At 43.1% G+C, this 26,640-nt stretch overlaps 1 protein-coding gene across 3 annotated transcripts in view; it reads left to right on the top strand.

The window, feature by feature from the left end:
* LOC126252857 (G protein-coupled receptor kinase 2) overlaps nt 1-26,640 on the top strand; it is a 208,947-nt gene that overhangs the window by 50,017 nt on the left and 132,290 nt on the right. For 2 of the 3 annotated variants that reach the window (XR_007545863.1, XM_049953810.1), the window contains exons 2-4: nt 7,124-7,219; nt 11,418-11,533; nt 26,415-26,492. Coding sequence is in view for 2 of the 3 variants with exons in the window: in XM_049953810.1 (XP_049809767.1) it covers nt 7,124-7,219; nt 11,418-11,533; nt 26,415-26,492 (290 nt within the window). In the remaining variant the exon portion in view is untranslated. Of the gene's footprint in view, nt 1-7,123; nt 7,220-11,417; nt 11,534-26,414; nt 26,493-26,640 lie in introns of those variants that run through there. The other variant, XM_049953811.1, reaches the window with a different exon arrangement.

Here is a 26,640-nt window from a genome sequence, read left to right as displayed (position 1 = left end):
AGAGTGTGAAGAGTGCAATTACACTGCCAACTTCACAGGTGGGTAAAAACTTACATTTCAAAATCATAAGAGATCTGAAAAAATCAATACAAAGTTATCAGACTATGTAAGTCCACATTAAATTACTATCCACAGAAGTGCTTTGAGTGTAGCATTATGTTCCCTCAATTTTTTTCGCTCATGCATCAGTAGATGAGGAGCTTACCATTAATTTCATTTCACAACTTCCCATCCATTGCTTCTCTGTGGTGACCACACCCATCCATTGCTTTTCTGTGGTGACCACAGTGCCCATTCATACATTGTGCTCTGTAAATCCCTTAATGGTGAGACTTTAGGGACATGTAATTAGTAAAGCTTTACTTTCCGAAACAGCTACTACTGTATAATATGTAATATATACTAACAAGATGTTATAACCAGAGCTAATCTGCACTGATTATTGTGGGAATTACTTGTAATTTACTTTATATTTGTATATTACATTGAATGTATGAAACTCAGCTGCTCCATCTTTATAGTCTTTGTGTGGTCCCAGAATGATTGTGGACACACTGCATGTGGATTCACCAGAAAACATTATTTCAGAGTTATTGGCTGCAGGGGGGATTAGTTTGGCTTCTAGTGGGGCATTTGGTAGCTAATGTATTCCTAGCCTCCACCATGAGGTTCATTGGTTTTGTACTCACTATTAAGGTTCCTGTGTATTAACATGCACAACATTTATTAATTCTGGATCTTTTGCCATGGAGGGTAGCTGCGCGGTCTGAGGCGCCTTGTCACGATCCGCGTGGCCCACCCCTGTCAGAGGTTCGAGTCCTCCCTCAGGTGTGTGTGTGTGTGTGTGTGTGTGTGTGTGTGTGTGTGTGTGTGTGTGTGTGTGTGTGTGTGTGTGTGTGCGCGCGTGCTTGTGTGTTTTGTCCTTAGTGTAAGTTAGTTAGATTAAGTAGTGCGTAAGCTTAGGGACCAATGACCTCAGGAGTTTGGTCCCATAAGACCTTACCACAAATTTCCAAATGTAATTCTGAATTTAAAGCAAAGTATAAAAATCCATGAAATCTGAATGTTCTGGGTCAATGTGAGCTAGTAAATTAAGACTGTGGAAAGATGATACCAGTGTGTCTGCATGTCCTCACAAAGTTGTTGACGGTACTGTAATTATTTGTCTGTGGAGCAACCTCAAGTTGATATACAGCAGATACAAGCCAGGTTCCAGAAGTGTGTGGTGGGTGGTGGTGGTGGTGGTGGTGGTGATGTAAGCAGTCTTTACTCAGTGAACTTTGTCTTGATACTTCCAGCCACAGCTTGTGAAGGCAGGCAGGCAATATTCCATCCAGGTGGCGGGGTCAAGTGAACTGCGAGAAACTCCATCTGTCTCTAGTATTCATGTTGCACAACATATTTGCTTTGATTATATTGATATTGCATGTAGTGGAATTGTTGTTGGTATCAGGGGGAAATTCAAGATCCAGGTGCTGCTTGAAATCAGGCTACAGCTCTGAGTGGGGGGCTTGATATTCACTGCAGCATATTGCATACTTGCCACACATGGAATGACCTTCCAGTAAGTGTGTGTGAAAAGTGAGAACTTTGTGTGTAGGTAATCTTTTAGAAACGGGTATTATGAATAATAATGTTGAATGCTGAGATTGGAATAACTCACTATTTTGGATTTTTAAGAGGCTAAGAATTCATCTTCCAGTACTGGGAGGGTAACGGACAGTCCATGCAGTTTACAGTTTTCCTTTTACATATTTTAGATTAATGCTGCAATTCCATTGTTGTATATTTTGAGGCATATTAGCTATATTATGAGGAGTCCAAGTAAAAGATTTCCTTGGTTGCTCATTTATTTTCATGGTTCATCTCTTGAATATTTTTTTCCCAAATGAACTCGCAGGGAACAACACAAAACTGTGTAACTCTAGGAAACACTGAAGCTGATCAACCGTGTGATAAAAAGAAGGGGGGGGAGGGGGATGTTTACCATTGCCCAAATTCCATCATTGCCCATCAAACAATTTATGAATGCCATCTGCGAAGATGGGGGAAGGATGATATTGAATTGTATTGAGTATCGAGTTACGAGGAATTCCAGTGAAATAAAGCAGCTGACATAGCCAGTGGCTTGCGAGAGAGGCATTACGGCACAGTGTTGTTCTACTGTGAACTGTTCCCTTACTGTTGCCTCAGGATGCTGTTCAGTGAGAGGATGGTTGATGACTGTATATGAGGAACAATGAGCTGTTGGCTGTAAATGCGTCCATCCACCAATTGTGGAAAGGATTGATTGCTACTCACCACACAGTGGAGATGTTGATTTGCAGACACACAATGAAAAGGACTTAACATTTTTATTAAGCTTTCAGACGAAGCCCTTCTTCAAAAATAGAAAATGCACACATTCACACAAAGCCAATTCGCATGCGTATGGTCACTGTCTCAGCCAAAAGTGCAAAGAACCTGGCAGACGTTTGAAAACTGTATTTTTTGGACTTTACCCGGAGATTATGGAACTCTTAATCTGCTTTAATTTCTTCTTCCCTTATTTTATTTTTTCCCCCCAGTATGTTTCACAACTCCATGCTGTTTGATTGTCACAAAACTGACAATTACTTACATAATGTCAGTTAAGATTCACAGTCTGCTGACTTGGCATTGAGGAACAGTGGACTCATGGAACATATGCCTGAAAAATATGATGGACAGCTAAGTACATTGTGATGCTGATTTTACCTGTCAGATTGGAGTTGCTTGCCAGTACATAAGGGAAACTGTGTTATGTACGTAATTTTTGCTGATGACCTAGAAAATGATAATCAGTTTTGTGGATTATTAATATGTATATTTTTTTGTTGATATAGAACAATGAGATTTTGCCCAAGTTTGTGTTTTTATTTTCTTCTCCTTGTTTTACATATGAGCCATTATGGACTATGGCTTCCTCTCACAATTTCTTGATGTTTCTCTCTTCTGGTCAAGTGACTCCAGTTTTCTTATGGAAACATTTTGGAATCTGAAATAAGTCTTTTTGTCAATCTGTGATTCATCCTTTGGGTATGGTCATAGAATAATAATGTCTGTAATTTTTTCAGTCTGTGGTAGGTTGCCCATTTGTAACATAATCTAATTCCCTCATTGAGTGAGTGTTCTCCATTCTCTTATGACTTTTCCTAGAACACAATTAAATCTCCCTGACGTTTTCATCTCAAAACTTCTATCTAAGCCCAGTCCATTGAGAATTTGATACATTTAATTTCCTATCCACTGCCTTATAGGTTTTCTTGAAGTCAGCAAAAGTGATTGCAAAATTTTAGTTCTTGGTTTAGATTCATTATTGTGGACCGCAAGTTGAAAATATGCTCTCAACATGATCTGTTTTTTTCCAAGACCCAGGGCTGGTTTAAGGCCCTAATGACATAAACAACTGCTTGGGGTGTGAAGCTGACACAGGTGACAGAGGCACCACAGCTGTAGTAGGATTTCTGTGCAACAGTTATTACTAATGACCCCTTGGGGAGCGAGGTTGAGAGGGATGCCAAAATGGAGAATTTATGTAAATTACATGTCACTATTAGTACCTAAAACTCACAAGGGGTAAAACGTGCGAGGGAAAATTGGGGGGGGGGGGGGGGGCGGCAAATGATAAGTCGCTGGGTGGAAAGATGTTTGCAAATCAGCTTGCTGAAACCACATAGATATTTATCAATTTGAGGGTTGAGTTTTTATTCTGCCCTAACTAATAATGCTTTTGATAAGATTTAACAAAATTAAGAGAAGGAAAGTTGCTACTCACCATATAGTGGAGCTGCTGAGTTGCAGATAGGCACATATATCTCAGCTATATGGTGAACAGCAACTTTCCTTCTCATAATATTGTTACATTCTATTCCGGATTTTCCATTGTTTGATTTTTGATAATATTTTATAGATAACCGATAGAAGAGAAATGCCTCTGTAGTTAATGTGGGTTTTATCACCTCCTTTGTACAGTGAGTGGATCAAAGCAGTCTTCTGGTATCTCTTGATTCTCAAAAGAAAGTTGTATAAAATTTTCTAGTATTGTTTGTATTGAAGTAGTAGTCTGTATGTTTTAATTGGTTTTTATCATAAAGTCTCTTAGTATTCCTAATCAATTTAGCTGTTTCTTTCAAAGTTTCAAGGAATCTTTTCTGCATTCTTATTCCATTTTTGCCATTTACTTTGTTATTTTGACTGCTTCACCACGTTCCAGATTCCTCCATACATGCTTATGATTAGATATTGATCAAGACAGTTGTTTCTGTTGGTATTTGAATAAGAGATTGTTTTCGTTGCTCCCAATTTTCTGGATTTTTTGTTTCAAGTTTATAGCTAACGTTTCTTCCTTGTCTGAGATTTTCTGTGTCTTATTCATGAGGCCTTGATTTGACTTGTCTCTTGGTATTCCTCTTTTGTAATTCCACTTTGATTTTTGGTAGATAGTGATCAGAATCTAACTTGGCATTTCCTATTACCTTAACACTCTGGTTTTTTTGGAAGGAATCTCTGGATATTGCAGCATGATCCATTTGAAATTCACCCAAACTGGAGTCTGGAGAGATTTGTTTTCCGGGAGACGCTTAAAAGCTTTTAATTTCAGTACTATGCAGAGTTCTGTTATTTTTTCACCATTCTTATTTGGCCTTCTGTGAGCTGGGTAGTTCCCTACCCCTACAATGTTCCCAGTTTCTCTCTCTCTCTCTCTCTCTCTCTCTCTCTCTCTCTCTCTGTTTAGTTGTGCATTAAAATCCCATAGCAGTGTTATAGTGTGTTTCTTTGGAATTTTTCCCAATATTTATCTGTTTCTTCTCTGTTTTATAGGTCTAGCTGATTGGTGCATGGGCATTAACTATTATATATGTGTATGTATGTATTTATTAATTTTTGCTTTCTTTTATCTCTCATTGACACGAGTTATAAGTGTCATCATGACAGGCAACCACAGGCGCTTGGAGGTGCATCCTTGACCACACCATTTGCTCTCTTCTCCCCCCCTCCACCCCCAGTCCCACCCTTTCTTTTCTTTTCTCTTTATGTTGTAGCCTCCTCGTTCCTTACATAATGCCACATCAGCTATGTCCCCTGCCAGAAGTGCTGGTATGTCTATCTTGCCAACAATTTGTGAAAAGTTAATGTTGATATGCCCGTGGAGGGTGAGTATGTGTGTTGTACAAAATTTAGAAGAAGAATGTAAGATAAAAAATGGGTGAAACTGGTTGATCTTTAAATGTACCTCTCACCATGTGTTAATTGATAAGTCTGCCCACAATTTTTGTATGCTATTTCCTTTCTGATAATTTCATCATTGCAGTATCTGTCTTTCTTTCATGTGCAAGAAAGTAACTGTTAATTTTATCCACGTTGGAGTCGTGACTGATTTACATTTGTAGACCATAAAGGAAAGATCATCAGCGTTCAGTTACAAACTTAGTTTTTATTTAAAGTATAATAGGTTTCAAGTCCTGGAGGGTCATATAAAAGTTTTTAACATAGTCTTATGTCATTATCTGTTTGATGCTTCTGTTATCACTTACATGGATTTAAAGTGTAGATAATTTACACCCTTCAATAGGTTAGTATTTTAAATACTGGTTGCTTGTAAACACACTTTTTATAGCAAGTGTGTAGACTTGAAGTATAGAAAATTTGTGTTGTAAATATAGAAAATTTGTGTTGGGGGTGGGGGGGGGGGGGGGGGGGAACCACTTAAATTATTCCCTGGTGGAAGCAGACAAGTGGGTAGTGCCAAGTACAGATAATCATGAAATAATATGTTAAGCATCTTAGGGATCAAAATGCACCATGCTTAAAAGTAGAAACAGAGTTTGAAACTCAAGGCTGATGATTTCAACTTAATGTTCTTACAAGGGAACCTCCCCATCGCACCCCCCTCAGATTTAGTTATAAGTTGGCTCAGTGGATAGGCCTTGAAAAACTGAACACAGATCAATCGAGAAAACAGGAAAAAGTTGTGTGGAACTATGAAAAAAATAAGCAGAATATACAAACTGAGTAGTCCATGCGCAAGATAGGCAACATCAAGGGTAATGTGCGCTCAGGAACGCCATGGTCCCGTGGTTAGCGTGAGCAGCTGCGGAACGAGAGGTCCTAGGTTCAAGTGCTCCCTCGAGTGAAAAGTTTACTTTCTTTATTTTCGCAAAGTTAAACGATCTGTCCGTTCATTAATTGACGTCTCTGTTTAGTGTCTGTGTTTTGCGACCGCACCGCAAAACCGTGTGATTAGTAGACGAAAGGACATGCATCTCCAATGGGAACCGAAGACATTTGATCGCAAGGTCGTAGGTCAACCGATTCCTCCACAGGAAATCACGTCTGATATATTCTATACGATACTGGTGACGGCATGTGCGTCACATGACAAGAATATGTTGTCAACCCACCTAACTTGTACACTTGGCAAATGGGTAAAAAGATTCTTCTACGTTGCCCAATTTAGGTTTTCTTGTAGATGTGATAATCACTCCCAAAAAAGTGATGAAAACATAAGAGTTTGTCACATAAACTGCAACAAATGAATGCAATTAGTTCCACAGTCGCACAGTTTTCCCCGTGCTCTGTCAAAACATGTTTTTAACGTTTTCAAAATTTTCAGTGTGTAGACCGTCAAATCCTGCATATGTCCAAGCAAATCTGAACATGTCCTGGAATTTTGGAGAGCGAAGTTGATTAGATAAAAAATTAAACTTTTCACTCGAGGGAAGACTTGAACCAAGGACCTGTCGTTCCGTAGCTGCTCACGCTAACCACGGGACCACAACACTGCTGTGCTTACATTACCCTTGATGTTGCCTATCTTGCGCATGGACTACTCAGTTTGTATATTTTGCTTATTTTTTTCATAGTTCCACACAACTTCCTGTTTTCTCGATTGATCTGTATTCAGTTTTTCAAGGCCTATCCACTATGCCAACTTATAACTAAATTTGAGGGGGGTGCGATGGGGGGGTTCCCTTGTTAGTAGTTGTTAGCAGTACAATCAATGGTGCAGTTAAACATTTTTTTTGTTATTGCTAGTTTGTGAATTTTTTACTTAATCAAAAATATATGTATTTTTATTTCAATAGAAATCAACCTTTTTCAGGGGGTGCAGATAGTAACAAAGGAAAAAGTAAGAAATGGAGAAAAATTCTTCAGTTTCCTCACATATCACAGTGCATTGATTTGAAAAACAAAATAGGTAAGACTACAGTTGTAATAATAAGTACTAATTATAAATAAATACATAAATAAACAAAAGGAAAGTGTTTTCGGTATTTTATAAGGAACATCTTTTCAGTAGCTATAAAACACACACACACACACACACACACACACACACACAGAGATAGAGACAGAGAGAGAGAGAGAGAGAGAGAGAGAGAGAGAGAGAGAGAGTGTAAGTAAGGGGACACGTTGTCAGCTGTGGCCTTGATGAAGGAACCATCCTAGCATTTTCCTGAAGTGGTTTAGGAAAAAACCAGAAAACCTAAATCAGGGTGGCTGCACAGAGAAAACTTCATCCTCCTGAATATGGGGTCAGTGTCTTAACAACTACACTGCCTCATTCGGTTGGTCCCTTTAGAGACTCTGTGTGTGTGTGTGTGTGTGTGTGTGTGTGTGTGTGTTGTCTAATTTGGAAGAAGGCCTTTTGGGTGAAAGCTCAGTTGTTTTACAGTCTTCTTGTTGTGCCTGTTTGAGATTGGACATCTCTGCTATGTGGCAAGTACAACCTATACTTTTCAAAATATTTTCATTATCTGTAACATCACTGGTATATATTAAGGAAAGAATTGGATGCCCCATACACTATTGAGAGGGGCCATCTATGTTTGTGTTTCTCGTTTGACAATTGTTTTAGTAAAAAATTACTTTCAGCAGATGTATGAAAGCTCTCTTCCTTCTGCACCCTCGTTTCTCAAGTACGGGTGCAACCACTTGTTGGCTATTCCTCTTACACGTAGCACTACTAGCTTATTTTGTAATATTTTGTGGTCAACAGTGGCAGAAGCCTTGAACAAGTCTAAGAATACGCTTGTAAAACAGCCACTCTTGTCATGGGCTTCAAGGACCAGTTTTATTAACTGTGTAATGGCTAGTTCTGTACTTCTTCTACTTTGGAAACCAACCTGTGCTTCATTAAAATATGGTACTTATTCATCTAACTCATTAGCCTATCTTTCATGATTGATTAAATTATTTTTGATATTGCAGAGAGTAGGGAAAGTGGGTTAGAGTTTTCAGTACACCCCATGCTACCTTTCTGTTGTAAGTGATTGCAGCAAAGTTGATTGAAGATTTTTAACTATTCACCATGTCGTGCAGCAGCCCATCACATTAAATATTATAATTGTGTGCTTTACATCTTGTGAATCAGAATGAGAGGAACAGCCTCTAAAACAAAAAAGAAAGCTGGCGTCATAAGATTCATTGGACTAGATTACCATATTATTTTTTGGACTAGTTGTGGGAAAGGCACTTGTAATGAGTTGATGTCTGTGTGGAACAGTAGCAAGACATACATGATTGTGAAATGGCTAGTGCGTCTTGATACTTCAGTACATTACTTGACTGACTGGAACGTGGCTTTGCTGTTGCAATGTTTGGTTTGGACCCATCTTTGGCGAATATTTGTGTTATGTTAGTTTCTTTCAATTGTAGAAAATGCAAAATTGACAAATTATCACCATTGTTACTAAAACATTTTGGGCTCTCACTTGGGTACAGAACTTCAAATTTTGTGCCACTTAATAATGCATACCACCGTTCCATTGTTTGTGTGTGTCAGAGAATGGTCTACTGAGAACAGATTATTCTCTGAGAATATAGTTGTCACACTGGCCTTACTGAGGAAATTATGCCACTTAAGATCGATATTTTCTTCTGAAAATGCCTATTCTAGTCAATATTTATAGCTGGGCGTCCCAGAGTGATTGTCAAGACATACCCACTTTACTGGGAAAGGGAGTACTGTATTTAAATTGCACTATTTTATAAATAGATTTTTGCCATTGTGTCAAAATTCATTACTTTAGATATTGTAACAGTTTGTGGATGCCCACTGGATTCTCCACATTCTCAGTATTGTCTTAGCCAACATCACAGAGTGCTCAGAAACTCCGTATTGTGTCCAGCATGTAATGTTTTCAAATTTCTGTCCCTTACGAGAACAATGATACAATCACAAGTAGGCTGAGACTTGGCTTATGAATGAAAAGTTTCTTATGAAGATCCCTCTTTTTTTATCATTTTTGAATGGAAAACTAGGATATGGTTATCGAGCAGCCAATCTGATTACAGCACAGTACTTTTTTGTGATTAGAAACAGAGCATAGTAGGGATGATGATGATGATGATGATGATGATGATGATGATGATTTATGGGTTAGGGCACTAAACAGCGAGGTCATAAGCACACCGGAACATAATAGTGGAAGAGGTAATTTTCTCGTAGTGGTGGCTGTGGAGAGTTATTTCAACTAAACAGTTTATTTTGTACATAAGACAGCAGCAGCTAAAAAATTATATTGTTAATATTTAACATCTTCAACCTGGTTTTTCACTAAAAAAAGGTCTTATGAATTGATTGGATTCACAGTGAAGACTGGTAATTGGGGGCATTGTTGTAGAAGCTAATATTGGCAAACGTTTATCCCAAGTTTGAACCATAAACCATGAAGTTCCCTGTGATGGAAAATTATGAAAATGAATGAACCTTTGGTAAGGAATCACTTGCAGTATATGTGGCAAACCATAATGGTAAACCAATGACAGGTGCCATAAAAGAGAAAGTTACATTACTTACTGAGGGTTGTTTGCAGACATGTCTTCATAAAAGCATAAAATAATAAAAGTATTCCTATAATACATGCGTGTTCCGGCTGACGTGGAACCATATGGTATGAAACCTATAGTGTTCCCAATAAAGGACTACAAAATAGCTAAAGTGGCTTGAAGAGTTTTCATTCACTGTGAATGCCATCAATTCATAAGGCCTATGTTTCGTTAAAGAAAAAGAAAAAAACACCGTTTGAAGTTTCTTGAGTATAAACAGTTAACAGTTTCCTAATAAATTTCGCTGTGAGCACACTGGTGGTGGTGGTGGTGGTGGTGGTGGTGGTGGTGAACAATGGCATGGAGACTATAACAAGAAATTCTAAAATCACCAATGTTATTCCTATACCTGTAGAAAGCAGGCTCTTCATACAAAATCCATTCCACATAGGTAGCTATCAGCAGAAATTGCTGCCTCTATTTTTCTAGGCTCCCATCAGATTTTCCATATTGCAGTCAGAAATCACCCTCTTTGATTTATAATCAAAACTTTGTTTCAGCTACTGTGGAAGATTAACTGCAAGTTGCTTTGAATGAGAATTGAATTTCATGTTGTATAGTGTAGACACTTATAAGGGTTTTGGAGACACCTAGTTTCCAACTCAAACAAAACATTTTTCACATTGCCAAATAAGGATCAAAAGACAACTTAACCTGGAGTTGAACCTGGAACACTTTGCATAGAACTACTGACATTAAACATTCAGCTATAGGGACCACTTATGAAAATTCCACACATCTTTCCACCTCTTTATAGTTGGAGTCACGAATCATGGCGGTAGAGTTTGGACTCGTTCTGCCCATCTACGTCATCCATTCTCCGACAATCAATGAGCATACAGTAGTGTTCTCAACACTCTGCTGTGAATGTTGTAGCCAATGCGAGCATTAAATGTGATCGTAGCAGGTTACTTAGTGAATTTTTATTCCATTTGTTGTGAGTTGTCACAGTTGGCGGTGGTGGTGTAAGTGACAAACTCTGCACAAGTAAGCAAGAGACATATTTTGCAGTATATGTCAAGCACAGAGCACACACATGCGCCTGCGTGAACTGCCATCATTTTTGGATCAGACTATAGTTACTGCACAGTGCGTATATACTTCATGTGTGTGTATTCCTTGTGCAGAACGTTTTGTATCCAGGTTTATTAAATTTATAAATTAATATCTTTTCTGTGTGTTCCCAGTAAAAACTGAAAATCTTAAGTTGCATTTTATTTGTATTAGTATTCTACAGGATGTCAGTTCTGTCTTATTTCCACTGGCTATTTTTGTACTGTTAAATTTACAATTAAGTATGTGTTTTTGCCACCATCTGTTTCATGCCTGTCACAAATAATAACTAAGATTTCCTATTTATAACTTTTACTTTGTTGTTTTCATTTCATTTTATAACAAGAACTGCAGCTTCTGAAAAGTTATTGTGTGTGCTGTATTTTTTTGTGCATTGCATAGCCACAGTTTTCAAAGTGTCTTTCAGTGTATCTGATGTTTGTCTTATGGTTTTATAACTATTAAGTTGGTCAGTTTGGCTCCCATTCATTATGAATTACCTTGTGTTACAGATGCACGCTATTCTTACGTTGTAGATCATCAACCAATTGGTCGATTACTCTTTCGGCAGTTCTGTGAAAATGAGAAGCAACAATACCACCATTACAATGCTTTTCTTGATGCTGTTGTGAGTATAAACAATTTTTGTCAGTTATTAGTTCGTAATGTGTTGTAAATCAGAGCCACAGAAGCAATTTTTCAGAAAATTTATGCAACTGTTGGGTAATTTATAATGTTTATTACATACTGGTGTACCTAAAAATTGCAGCTTAGTTTCTGTAGCAGCCTCTCTTGCCTTTTGGCAAATAAGTGTTACAGTGTCTTAAATCTATTCGTTTTTGGTAGTAAATTGTTCTGTAGTTTTGTGCTCTAGGAAATACACTGGCGGACATTAAAATTTTAACTACCAACTCATTGATGTGGCAACTGACATGCGAATATGTAGTCGATAGGTTCAGAAAGAGCATACTAAAGGCATGCAGGATCTCAAGGACCCCAGTCAACTAGTTCCTGGGAGGACAGATATTTTGTGTGCTGAATGACAACACAGACATACAGCAGTACAGTGGATGTATCTGTGTGTGGAGCCTCAAAGGAGAATGAACGTTGACAATTTGCATTCATCATTGTCATACAGGCTCAGCATCTGGTGTAAATATATGGTACACAACGCAATCACTAGTTTGCGTAGCTAGTAATTTCTGATATGTTAAGGCTGATGGCCGTGCCCCATCTCAGGAGTCTCTGTAATATTGTCATTCAACAAGATAATGAAAGGCCACATGTTGTCCATGCTATTCTGCCTCAGTTTGAAATAGAGGGTGTTAGACAGGTGTTAGACAGATCTGTCACCAATTGAAAACATATCTCTCATTGGTTGCTGAGAGACATAAGACGCCACCATTTGCCAGCCACTACAATTTGTGAACTATGGCATAGAGTTGAAGCAGCATGGAATGATGTACTTGTGTCTGTCATCCAAGCTCAGTTTGACTAGACGCCCAGCTGGACTAGAGGCATTGTTGCTGCCAGAGTTGGCAACTCTGTGTACTACATTTCACATACTGTTTACCCTCTAATCACCATCTAATGATGTATCTGGATAAATAAACAGGTGCTATTACTTGTGTATCATAGTAGGTACTCAATTTTATAAAAAGGGTAGATCGGTACTCACCATATAATGGAGGTGTTGAGTTGCAGATAGGCACAACAAAAAGATAGTAAAACAAGTAAGCTTGTGGTCAAAAAGGCCTTCTTCTGAATTAGATAAACACACACACACGACCACTTTCAAATCAGTGTAGACATTGGGGTTATGATAGAGATCGGTATCGGTCTGTATCCACAGCCAAGATGACAACGACACTTAAGTATTTTAAGCACACATTTACAAAACATTAATAAGCCATTTTTATTTGTTATACTGACCTTTAATGTGGATGGTCTATAAATGCAACGTGCACAAATGGGCTCAGTAGTTACTACTTTTTAGCAAAAAAATCCAGAATTATGGGTTGTTTTTCCTGATTAATTTTTCCAGTGATGTTTTAGAGTTCCTAAACACAATGGCTTTGCCATCAACATCTGCAGTTGAAATATATTTTTAATTGTTTTCACTGGTGCATTAACAACTGTAATTGAGGGAACCTCATTATCCTCATCAGTATTACTGTCAGTGTCACTGTCCGCACTTTCAGCGTCTTCTTATGTGTGAAAGTCGATCATGTCATCAACAGAAACACTTTCCACAGTGACAACATTGTCATCAATGTGTACGAAATCATGAACTGTATACTGCAGCTGCTGCTTTTCCCAGGATCATGCAAGCAGTTTTTCACCATTGTCATTAATACTCAGGTCTGGTGCATCACATCAATTTCCTTCGTTGGTTTCAATGAATCCCGTTTTACGGAAGCAATTTGAGATGGTGGCCGCTGTAACTTCTGTCCATGCCTTCGCAATGTAATGCAAAACATCTAGAATTACACTTTAAAGGAAGCTGGGTCTTTCCCAGCCTTCATCAGAGTTAATGACTTCTGCACAACCACCATCCTGTGGTGTGTTTTGAAGGCATGGATAATACCCAAATCCAGAGGTGTAATTTGCTTGTGAGGTTTGGTGGTAGAAACTCTAATTGCTCATTACATAGTTATATTTCTGGGTGCGCAGGGCCACTGCCCTCTAACAAGAGAATTTTTCTGCTGTGAGGGCCCATTCTTGCATCAGGGCAATGTAATTGCTTGTTGAATAATTCTGACACCATCCACACTTTTTTGTTTTCACTTCAGTTTGTTGTTAGTGCTTTTATATTTTTAAAACACCATGGTTTTTCAGACTAGCCAATCATGAATGATTTAATTTTTTTGGAACCTTCTGCATGTCGGGTGAACTTTACTGTGTTTGCCTCCATTGCAGTATTTGCCTTTCGAGGCAAGCATTTTGTTTGGCAATATGCAGGAAAAGAGACCTGTTTTGTCAGTGTTGAATATATCCTTCAGTTTATATTGTTTCAAAAGTTCCTGTAACCTGCCATTCTGCCTTTCAGTAACAGATTTTATGTCCAAACTGTTTTCTTCACCACATACAGTTTTATACAATACATTATACTGCTTTTTAAATATATCTATCCACTCATTAAATGCTGTAAGAAATTGGAATGTTCGATGCATGAGGTACCTGAAACCAGTTCTTCATAATTTCTTCTAGCTCTGCATATTTTGAAAAGCGGGCATATTTCATTTTTTTTGGAATTTGTCCCACTGTTGTTTGCATTTTCCAAAATAGAGTTTCTGTTTTTCACAGTAGTGTTCAACATAGATATGGGTATTCCTATACTCTGTGCTAATGCAACACATGTTCCACGGTGAGCTTCAACTCTATCCATAATTTTCACCTTTTCTTCCAAAGAAAGGGTTTTCCTGTCTTTCTTGGCAATACCAGCTTTTTCTATTTTAAAACTGTGACAGAAAGAAACAACTAAAGACACACTTCGATCACTTAACACAAGGCTATGAAAACACTGCAGGATACACACAAACTCTTCGTGAGGCAGTTGTTGAGAGTAGCTTGACAATTGAAATCGACTCATTTTGGTTGTAGGAACAGGCTTGTCATCATTGTCAACCTTAGCTAGAAAACGACACTATGTACACTGCATATACGAACCATAAAGGAAACTTATATCTAAAAACAAAGATGATGTGACTTACCAAACGAAAACGCTGGCAGGTCGATAGACACACAAACAAACACAAACATACACACAAAATTCAAGCTTTCACAACAAACTGTTGCCTCATCAGGAAAGAGGGAAGGAGAGGGAAAGACGAAAGGATGTGGGTTTTAAGGGAGAGGGTAAGGAGTCATTCCAATCCCGGGAGCGGAAAGACTTACCTTAGGGGGAAAAAAGGACGGGTATACACTCTCTCTCGCGCGCACGCACGCACGCACACACACACACACACACACACACACACACACACACACACATATCCATCCACACATATACAGATACAAGCAGACATATTTAAAGACAAAGAGTTTGGGCAGAGATGTCAGTCGAGGCGGAAGTGCAGAGGCAAAGATGTTGAATGACAGGTGAGGTATGAGTGGCGGCAACTTGAAATTAGCGGAGATTGAGGCCTGGTGGGTAACGGGAAGAGAGGATATATTGAAGAGCAAGTTCCCATCTCCTGAGTTCGGATAGGTTGGTGTTGGTGGGAAGTATCCAGATAACCCGGACGGTGTAACACTGTGCCAAGATGTGCTGGCCGTGCACCAAGGCATGTTTAGCCACAGGGTGATCCTCATTACCAACAAACACTGTCTGCCTGTGTCCATTCATGCGAATGGACAGTTTGTTGCTGGTCATTCCCACATAGAATGCATCACAGTGTAGGCAGGTCAGTTGGTAAATCACGTGGGTGCTTTCACACGTGGCTCTGCCTTTGATCGTGTACACCTTCCGGGTTACAGGACTGGAGTAGGTGGTGGTGGGAAGGTGCATGGGACAGGTTTTACACCGGGGGCGGTTACAAGGGTAGGAGCCAGAGGGTAGGGAAGGTGGTTTGGGGATTTCATAGGGATGAACTAACAGGTTACGAAGGTTAGGTGGACGGCGGAAAGACACTCTTGGTGGAGTGGGGAGGATTTCATGAAGGATGGATCTCATTTCAGGGCAGGATTTGAGGAAGTCGTATCCCTGCTGGAGAGCCACATTCAGAGTCTGGTCCAGTCCCGGAAAGTATCCTGTCACAAGTAGGGCACTTTTGTGATTCTTCTGTGGGAGGTGCTGGGTTTGAGGGGATGAGGAAGTGACTCTGGTTATTTGCTTCTGTACCAGGTCGGGAGGGTAGTTACGGGATGCGAAAGCTGTTTTCAGGTTGTTGGTGTAATGGTTCAGGGATTCCAGACTGGAGCAGATTCGTTTGCCACGAAGACCTAGGCTGTAGGGAAGGGGCCGTTTGATGTGGAATAGGTAGCAGCTGTCATAATGGAGGTACTGTTGCTTGTTGGTGGGTTTGATGTGGACGGACGAGTGAAGCTGGCCATTGGACAGATGGAGGTCAACGTCAAGGAAAGTGGCATGGGATTTGGAGTAGGACCAAGTGAATCTGATGGAACCAAAGGAGTTGAGGTTGGAGAGGAAATTCTGGAGTTCTTCTTCACTGTGAGTCCAGATCATGAAGATGTCATCAATAAATCTGTACCAAACTTTGGGTTGGCAGGCCTGGGTAACCCAGAAGGCTTCCTCTAGGCGACCCATGAATAGGTTGGCATACGAGGGGCCATCCTGGTACCCATGGCTGTTCCCTATAATTGTTGGTATGTCTGGCCTTCAAAAGTGAAGAAGTTGTGGGTCAGGATGAAGCTGGCTAAGGTAATGAGGAAAGAGGTTTTAGGTAGGGTGGCAGGTGATCGGCGTGAAAGGAAATGCTCCATCGCAGCGAGGCCCTGGACGTGCGGAATATTTGTGTATAAGGAAGTGGTATCAATGGTTACAAGGATGGTTTCCGGGGGTAACAGATTGGGAGCTTCAAGGAATCCTCAGAACCTTAGGCCCCCTGCAAAACCTTTCACCTGACTCCATCAACCTCCTGACCCCACCGACACCCCGCACCCCTACCTTCTACCTTCTTCCTAAAATTCTCAAACCCAATCATCCCGGCCGCCCCATTGTAGCTGGTTACCAAGCCCCCACAGAACGTATCTCTGCCTAGGTAGATCAACACCTTCAACTAATTACATGCAGTCTCCCATCCTTCATCAAAGACACCAACCACTTTCTCGAACGCCTGGACTCCTTACCCAATCTGTTACCCCCGGAAACCATCCTTGTAACCATTGATGCCACTTCCTTATACACAAATATTCCGCACGTCCAGGGCCTCGCTGCGATGGAGCATTTCCTTTCACGCCGATCACCTGCCACCCTCCCTAAAACCTCTTTCCTCATTACCTTAGCCAGCTTCATCCTGACCCACAACTTCTTCACTTTTGAAGGCCAGACATACCAACAATTATAGGGAACAGCCATGGGTACCAGGATGGCCCCTCGTATGCCAACCTATTCATGGGTCACCTAGAGGAAGCCTTCTGGGTTACCCAGGCCTGCCAACCCAAAGTTTGGTACAGATTTATTGATGACATCTTCATGATCTGGACTCACAGTGAAGAAGAACTCCAGAATTTCCTCTCCAACCTCAACTCCTTTGGTTCCATCAGATTCACTTGGTCCTACTCCAAATCCCATGCCACTTTCCTTGACGTTGACCTCCATCTGTCCAATGGCCAGCTTCACTCGTCCGTCCACATCAAACCCACCAACAAGCAACAGTACCTCCATTATGACAGCTGCTACCTATTCCACATCAAACGGCCCCTTCCCTACAGCCTAGGTCTTCGTGGCAAACGAATCTGCTCCAGTCTGGAATCCCTGAACCATTACACCAACAACCTGAAAACAGCTTTCGCATCCCGTAACTACCCTCCCGACCTGGTACAGAAGCAAATAACCAGAGTCACTTCCTCATCCCCTCAAACCCAGCACCTCCCACAGAAGAATCACAAAAGTGCCCTACTTGTGACAGGATACTTTCCGGGACTGGACCAGACTCTGAATGTGGCTCTCCAGCAGGGATACGACTTCCTCAAATCCTGCCCTGAAATGAGATCCATCCTTCATGAAATCCTCCCCACTCCACCAAGAGTGTCTTTCCGCCGTCCACCTAACCTTCGTAACCTGTTAGTTCATCCCTATGAAATCCCCAAACCACCTTCTCTACCCTCTGGCTCCTACCCTTGTAACCGCCCCCGGTGTAACACCTGTCCCATGCACCTTCCCACCACCACCACCTACTCCAGTCCTGTAACCCGGAAGGTGTACACGATCAAAGGCAGAGCCACGTGTGAAAGCACCCACGTGATTTACCAACTGACCTGCCTACACTGTGATGCATTCTATGTGGGAATGACCAGCAACAAACTGTCCATTCACATGAATGGACACAGGCAGACAGTGTTTGTTGGTAATGAGGATCACCCTGTGGCTAAACATGCCTTGGTGCACGGCCAGCACATCTTGGCACAGTGTTACACCGTCCGGGTTATCTGGATACTTCCCACCAACATCAACCTATCCAAACTCCGGAGATGGGAACTTGCTCTTCAATATATCCTCTCTTCCCGTTACCCACCAGGCCTCAATCTCCGCTAATTTCAAGTTGCCACTCATACCTCACCTGTCATTCAACAACATCTTTGCCTCTGTACTTCCGCCTCGACTGACATCTCTGCCCAAACTCTTTGTCTTTAAATATGTCTGCTTGTATCTGTGTGTGTGTGTGCGTGTGTGTGTGTGTGTGTGTGTGGGCGCGCGCGAGAGAGAGAGAGAGAGAGAGAGAGAGAGAGAGAGAGAGAGAGAGAGAGAGGTGTATACCCGTCCTTTTTTCCCCCTAAGGTAAGTCTTTCCGCTCCCGGGATTGGAATGACTCCTTACCCTCTCCGTTAAAACCCACATCCTTTCGTCTTTCCCTCTCCTTCCCTCTTTCCTGATGAGGCAACAGTTTGTTGTGAAAGCTTGAATTTTGTGTGTATGTTTGTGTTTGTTTGTGTGTCTATCGACCTGCCAGCGCTTTCGTTTGGTAAGTCACATCATCTTTGTTTTTAGATATATTTTTCCCACGTGGAATGTTTCCCTCTATTATAATAAAGGAAACTTATGTGTATTAGCAAGTTACAAATACTGGGAAGTGGATGTTCTCTGCAAATGATCATTATCACAGGGCGAAGTTAATGCCAAAATGATTCTACAATAAAGTAAGGATACTACGTATTGTAGCACACAGTACTGGAAGATAAAGCTGGTATCAACATGAAACAAGTGAATGTTCCTCAAAAGTTGCTCATTCTTCCAACTTCTATCGAAACTGTTACTCCCATCAGCCACCACGCCAAGTAGTGGTTGGTGGCAGGATACAGATCACGATTTGTTCTGACTTTTACCGATTCAGATCTGCTGAGTGAGTAGAGCACTCAGGTGTCGTGCAAGTTAACCATGTAACATATGTAAACTTGGAGGCTAACACAGTGCTTGCGTCATTTTATGTCAATAATGCCAGTTTTTTCCTCCACTAACATAGTTTCATAAAACATAAATTGCAGGAAAATTACTGGTATGTTAATGTAAAAATGGCCGCGAATAACATTGCGAACATAGGAAATTTGATGGGAGTGATACAAAATGTCTTAAACAGTGGGAAAACATTGATTCTGCAGACGTGGAAGTGGGATTGTACTCTATTATCATTATTCCATCCTGGATTTTCCAGAGTAGGTACTGAGCTTTATCAATTGCAGCTGGTTGTTACAGTTTGAGTAACTGCCTATAGGCTGGATGGGGCAACAGCTCATGTGCTGGGTGCACATGGACAGTGGTGGGTAAGTGGGTCATATGCAGGTAGTCAACATTTTGTGCATAATGATACTGACCATTGTGTTTAACCATTACTAAGCAAGTAAGATCGTAACAGGGCATCTTTAACAGAAAACTTCAACCTGTGTAATTACATTTTTTTTATATTCACAAGTGAAGAAATATTTCTTACCAGACTCCATGTTGCCAGAAGATTTAGAAAGCTTTTCAGTGTTGGATTGTGAAGCTGCAACTTTTCTTCTGTGTTTATCCTTGTAATGACAAAAACAAGTTGTTTAGAACAAAATATTGACCTTTAGATTTGATGACAGCAACATTTCTGTGTAACACTCTTCTGCATGTGTGCAACATTGCATCATCATAACAAATTTGTGCTTCTGTGATAGCTTTCTTTGAGCAGAAAACAATTTTGTTACTCAATCTCCTGATTCCATTTTCCTAAGTACAGAATCTGGTGTAAATAAAAATGGAGAGTTAAATGTTCAGTTCATTTAGTAGGTAGTGCAGGTCCTGAATCCCGGTATCAAAAGGATCATTCCACAATGAATCAGCCAGTTTTAGAAATGATCCCCACCCGACCATTTCCAATTTTTTTTTTAATTTTTGTCGTAGCTGCAGGTGTATCTCAAAGGAAGTTCTGTGAAGCTTTGGCTCAGGATGTTATGTACCTTGGCACCAGGGCCATCAGCTTGGAGGTACGCAGCTGATAACTGTATTATTGTAAGTCACCAAACTTGACAACTCTTTGTAAGTTGACTTTTTCAGTAAGAAAACTACAAAATAGCGTATCTGCTCAACTTTTGGTGCTAAGTTTAAATATAACACAGGCAACATCAATGAGGTAGCACATTTTCCACAATTGCTGGCCCAGGACGGGGGGAAATACCACTTGCACACCACCCCAGTTTGAACCATTGATATCTGCAGCCTAAAACATTTTTACACCACAATGTTTTTTTAATGAAAGGGGGTTATGTTAGACGACATGATAAATATTAACCTCCAAGCTTGTTTAGTTATTTAAATATCGGGATCTAGACTGGGTATCAAATTTGACCAATGTTCAGGATCAAAGAGCTCAAAATGGTGATCAATAAATTTTTCTCTAACTAGTTACATTAGAAAGGGCAGATTTTTATCTCCTAGGCATTTGTTTTTGTTTGTTGGTATCTTTTGTTTAACGGATAATATTTAACTCCAGAAGTATGCAACTTTGTTGTGATAAACATGAATTTGATGTAAATGGATCCATGAGAATCAGTGTAAGGCCATATAAATGGGAAACTTGCATTGGTCTGTGGTAGCTTTGCTGCTATAAATTTAAAGAAACTGGTTGTAACTGTCATCGTATCAAGTTTCCAAGCCTAATCTGCTCTTTACTGCTGACTGGACTTTGGATTTTCTTCAGTATTAGATAAAGTTTGCTCGATTTTTCTTCAGTATTACAGTTTGCTTAGGGAACTTGTATTGACATCCTATCAAAGTTGATGGAACGGGAATGTTGGTGATAATATGCCATCTTTTCTACATGGCCAACAGAATGAATACATGTTTCCTGGGAGGGAGTTGCTTACCTTTGAAGCTAAGTACTGGGTGGTTATAATTAAACTTTCCCTATTATGTCTTATAATATGGAAACTAATTACTGTATGAGTACCAAACTCGGTAGCATTAATGTCCAGAATATGGGGTACATGATTTCAATGCATCACAGTGCCACTGCCCAGTTACAACTATGGCCGCCAGTTGCCGTGATCGGTCATTGTGATTCATAGTGTCTCACACTTGATCAGCCACAGTGCACTTGTTGCCATGTCAACATGAGCTTGGACAAAAAGGAGCAGGGCATTATTGGTGAAGCTCAATTATCAAAACAGCAGTAATGTTGCAGCTGCACTTCAAGAATATCAATGGCTGAAAGGATTATGGAAGGCTTCTCTTTCTCCACCTGCTGTGTGGAACATGATGAAGTAGTTTGAATCAATTGGAGAACTGAGCATCACTCTGGGAAGAGGCCAATGACTGACTGCACCAGATGTGGTTGATGAAATCGCTGATGCTGTGGCAGACAACGCTGCGCGCAATTCCCAATCGTCAGGCAGTGCACAGGCTGTGTCATGACAGTTGAACATCCTGTGGTCCACTGTACAGAAAGTTCTTCGAACCATTCTCAAATGGTATCCGTATATGATCCATATTGTACAGCAGCTTGCACCACAGGATGCATGACAACATGATGACTTCAATCTCCACTTTCTCTTAAGGATTAGAGTTTACGAGGGCTGGCCCTGGACCATCCTATAGACAGACGAAGCTCATTTTTCTCTGACAGGTGAGGTGAAGACACAGAATTGCTGTTGTTTAATATAATCACATACAATCTGTAAATTTCTGAACATACCATGGCATTATGCTATGAAGAAGATATTGACATCTGGTAAACCAACACTGAGTTAATGTAATATACTTTTTATGCTTAACATAAATGTATACCCAAGGTCTTACAGTTTGTAATATCCCAAATTTTTTAGGCTTCTGAAAATGACAATTGGTCAAAACCAGTGAAGCATAATAAAATATATTTGCAACTGATGACTGAATTCAATCCTGATAATATATCACAATAACTAAACAAGTTTGAAGGTTAATGTTTATCTTGTGGTCCAACAAGAACTTTCTTGATAAACAAATCAAATATCGTGACATAAAAATGTTTCATGTTGGAGAAGTCAGTGGTAGAAACTAGGATGATGCATGTGTAGTAGCCAGTTGTGAAAAATGTGCTATCTCATTGACCTCATCCATTCTATATTAGAGCTTAGCACCAAAAGTTAGTAGAAACAAATTTGCAGGTTTCTCACTAAAATAGTCAACTTATAAAGAGTTGTCAGACTTGATGATTTATTTGCAATAATAGGTTCATTGGCTAAGTGACCTACAAGTTGATGACCCAGTACCAAAAGTACAGCATACCTTGAGCTACAACTTTACAGAAATTCCTGTGAGTTTTGTCTGCAGTTACGGTAAATTGGGCATGGTGAAGCGAGAACCTCTGATTGAGTTGACATGGAAGGACTCAAAACTCTGATGAAGTAACATAATATACTGTAAATAAATCACATAACATGTGGCTGGACATAACTGTAATGATAACAGACTATAGATAGAAAGCTGCTCAGATAGCCATGCCTGTTAAAGCATCTGAGTCGGGGAGGCGTGCCAGTCAGCCTGGATGTGGTTTGTAGGTGCTTTCCCATATCCTACTACTTCAGTACCCTACTGGTACCAAAGTTCCGCCTCAGTTACATGATTCAGAGACATTTAAAAAACTTTCACCCATTTTCACATGAATAACACTATACATAGACAGTTGGGGTACACACATTTCATCTGGGGGTGGGGATAAATGGGATGACAAAAGGAAGTTATCTGCCAACCTCTTACACTAAACGTGCCAAATCCATTAATAACCATGCTGACAGTATTCTGATGTGTGACAGAGGCACAAAGGAAATGAAGTAGAAAATCAATATGCGGTCCAATAGGGCTACACGCCGGGTAGACTACTGCTTGCCAGATGGACATGTTGCAGTCGCCAGTGCTCGGTGGTTCATGGTGCGAACACCCTGAATTACAAAACATACTTAAGAAATGTCATTTAGAATCAACAACATATCTTAGTGAATGAGAACAACATAGAATTACAAATGAAGAGAAAATGAATTTAAGAGTAAACAATGTGTGTTTTGTGGCAAATCTCTTTAACAAATACTTTCTATCTTCGACTGTCAGATTCAAATATCTGCATCTGGATTCAACAGTTACATTGACAAGACACTCATTCTGCTTGAAGCAATTTCTGCCATGTAATTTTTAAAATCAAAACATTTATTGTAAAATGTCAAAAATATTAATTTATGTGTGTTTATGGCAGTTGAGTTAGTCATTTATATCGTTGTTGTAGAATTCAGTCTGAAGACTGGTTTGACAGAACTCTCCATGTGACTCTACCAAGTCTCTTTATCTCCAAATAACTACTGCAACATACTTCTTTATGAATCTGCTGCTATATTCATCTCTTGGTCTCCCTCCCTCCCTCCCTCCTTCCTTCCCTCCCTCCCCCACTGTCTCCCTCCCTCTCCCACTGTCCCGCACCCTCCCTCCCCCTCCAACCACTGTCCCCCTCCCTCCCTCCCCCTCCAACCACTGTCCCCCTCCCTCCCTCCCCATCCAACCACTGTCCCCCTCCTCCCACCACTGTCCCCCTCCCTCCCCGTCCCACCACTGTCCCACTCCCTCCCCCTCCCACCACTGTCCCCCTCCCTCCCCCTCCCACCACTTTCCCCCTCCCTCCCCCTCCCACCACTGTCCCCCTCACTCCCCCTCCCCGCCGTCACCCACCCATCCCCACTGCCCCCACTCCCCGCCGTCCCCCTCGCATCCCCGCCGTCCCCCTCGCATCCCCGCCGTCCCCCTCGCATCCCCGCCGTCCCCCTCGCATCCCCGCCGTCCCCCTCGCATCCCCGCCGTCCCCCTCGCATCCCCGCCGTCCCCCTCGCATCCCCGCCGTCCCCCTCGCATCCCCGCCGTCCCCCTCGCATCCCCGCCGTCCCCCTCGCATCCCCGCCGTCCCCCTCGCATCCCCGCCGTCCCCCTCGCATCCCCGCCGTCCCCCTCGCATCCCCGCCGTCCCCCTCGCATCCCCGCCGTCCCCCTCGCATCCCCGCCGTCCCCCTCGCATCCCCGCTGTCCCCCTCGCATACCCGCCGTCCCCCTCGCATACCCGCCGTCCCCCTCGCATCCCCGCCGTCCCCCTCGCATCCCCGCCGTCCCCCTCGCATCCCCGCCGTCCCCCTCGCATCCCCGCCGTCCCCCTCGCATCCCCGCCGTCCCCCTCGCATCCCCGCCGTCCCCCTCGCATCCCCGCCGTCCCCCTCGCATCCCCGCTGCCACCCCCACCACCCGCTGCCACCCCCCCACTCTCCGCTGCCACCCCCCCACTCTCCGCTGCCACCCCCCACTCTCCGCTGCCACCCCCCCACTCTCCGCTGCCACCCCCCACTCTCCGCTGCCACCCCCCCACTCTCCGCTGCCACCCCCCACTCTCAGCTGCCACCCCCCACTCTCCGCTGCCACCCCCCACTCTCCGCTGCCACACCCCCACTCTCCGCTGGCACCCCCCCCACTCTCCGCTGCCATCCCCCCACTCTCCACTGCCACCGCCCCACTAACCCCTGCCACGCCTCTCCGCTGCCGCGCCCCCACTCCCCGCTGCCGCGCCCCCACTCCCCGCTGCCGCGCCCCCACTCCCCGCTGCCGCGCCCCCACTCCCCGCTGCCGCGCCCCCACTCCCCGCTGCCGCGCCCCCACTCCCCGCTGCCGCGCCCCCACTCCCCGCTGCCGCGCCCCCACTCCCCGCTGCCGCGCCCCCACTCCGCGCTGCCCCCCCCCCCCGCCACCCCGCACACACTGCCCCACACACACTGCCCCACACACACTGACCCCCGCTGCCCCCCACACACTGCCCCACACACACTGACCCCCGCTGCCCCCCCCCCACTCCCTACCCCGCTGCCGCCCCCACTCCCTCCCGCGCTGCCCTCCACTCTCCGTCTCTCCACTCCTTCCCCCAGACCCCCCCCCCCCGCTAACAACCCCCCGACGCCCTCCCCCACGCCCTCCCACCCTCCCCTGTCCCCCGCTGCCCCCTCCCTCCCTCCCACCCTCCCCTTTCCCCCACTGCCCCCTCCCACCCTCCCCTGTCCCCCGCTGCCCCCTCCCTCCCTCCCACCCTCCCCTTTCCCCCACTGCCCCCTCCCACCCTCCCCTTTCCCCCACTGCCCCCTCCCACCCTCCCACCCTCCCCTGTTCCCCACTGCCCCCTCCCTCCCCTGTCCCCCTCCATCGCCCTCCCACCCTCTCATCTCCCTCCCTCTCCCTCTGTCCACCTCCCTCCCTCTGTCCCCCACTGGCTCGCCCCCTCCCTCTCCCTCTGTCCCCCTCTGACTAGCCCCCTACCTCTGGCTTGCCCCCTCCCTCTGGCTCGCCACCCTCCCTCTGGCTCGCCACCCTGCCTCTGGCTCGCCACCCTGCCTCTGGCTCGCTCGCCTACGCCCGCCCCCCTTCTCCTCCACCCAGGTCCTCCTCCGTCCCACCCGGTGCTCTCCCTCCCCCCACACACCACTCCGTCATGGTCCCCACTCCCCCCTCTGTCTCCCCCTGCCCCCTTCTCCCCCTGCCCCCTTCTCCCCCTGCCCCCTTCTCCCCACTCTCCCCTTCTCCCCCCTCTCCCCCCTCTCCCCCTCTCCCCACTCTCCCCCCTCTCCCCTTCTCCCCACTCTCCCCCCTCTCCCCTTCTCCCCACTCTCCCCCTCTCTGTCTTGCCCCCTCTCCCCCCTCTCCCTCTCTCCCCCTCCCCTATCTCCCCCCTCTCATCCCTCTCTCCCCCCTCGCCCTGCCCCGTCTATCCCTGCCCCCTCTCCCCGTCTCCTCCTTCCCTGTTCCTCCACCATCTCCCAGTCCATCACATCCTTCCCCTTTGTCTGTCCATCTTGTCCCTCTGCCCCCTCTTTCCAGCTCCTCCTCCCCCCTTTGTTTATCTCCTCCTTTCCGTGTTCCATATCCATTTCCTTGCACCACTCTGTCCAGCTATTCTTCGCCCCTCTCTCAAGGCAGTCTTAATGCAACATTGTGTCAAAATGCAGAGGTAAAAGTTTTTGAACAAATAAACAGTTACATTTTTATGTACATATACTTCATGATAATTGATAGTTTATAAACAAACATAATAATTAGGTGATAATAAATTAGGGATGTAATATATAGAATAGTATAAGCAAACTCAATCATTGACTGATATCACTATTGAGTAGTGGGTACTCAACAACGAAAATAATGAATGTAATTCAGTTATCAAACTTTTATTCATCAGCAGTACAGATGTGTGCTGTACCTGCCTTTTGCTCTCCTTTTCCCACTACTCTTGGATCTGATCTTTACTTATAGTAACACTTTTACTTTAGCCAGTTTTACAAAGTAAAATATCATACTGTAATAGACGCATTTGTTCTAGGAAAGATACGAGTTGGAATCTGATGAAAAGCGTATGGAGGTTGCGCAAACTATCTATGGCAGATATTTAAATCAAGAGGTGAGATGTTATAGTTGTTTACTTTATGTACTTAATTACTTTATTGCTAGTAACTATTTTACACCTATGTTGATTTCTCCGTAAGTTTGACTTCCAGTTGGCTCCGTACTAGATAAGTTGAAGGTAATTGAGGATACGCCAGGGAAGT

This window comes from Schistocerca nitens, chromosome 4 (assembly GCF_023898315.1).
Source record: "Schistocerca nitens isolate TAMUIC-IGC-003100 chromosome 4, iqSchNite1.1, whole genome shotgun sequence".
NCBI lineage: Eukaryota > Metazoa > Arthropoda > Insecta > Orthoptera > Acrididae > Schistocerca > Schistocerca nitens.
The sequence above is the reverse complement of the archived record's forward strand: the minus strand, read 5'-3'. Positions and strand labels throughout refer to the sequence as shown.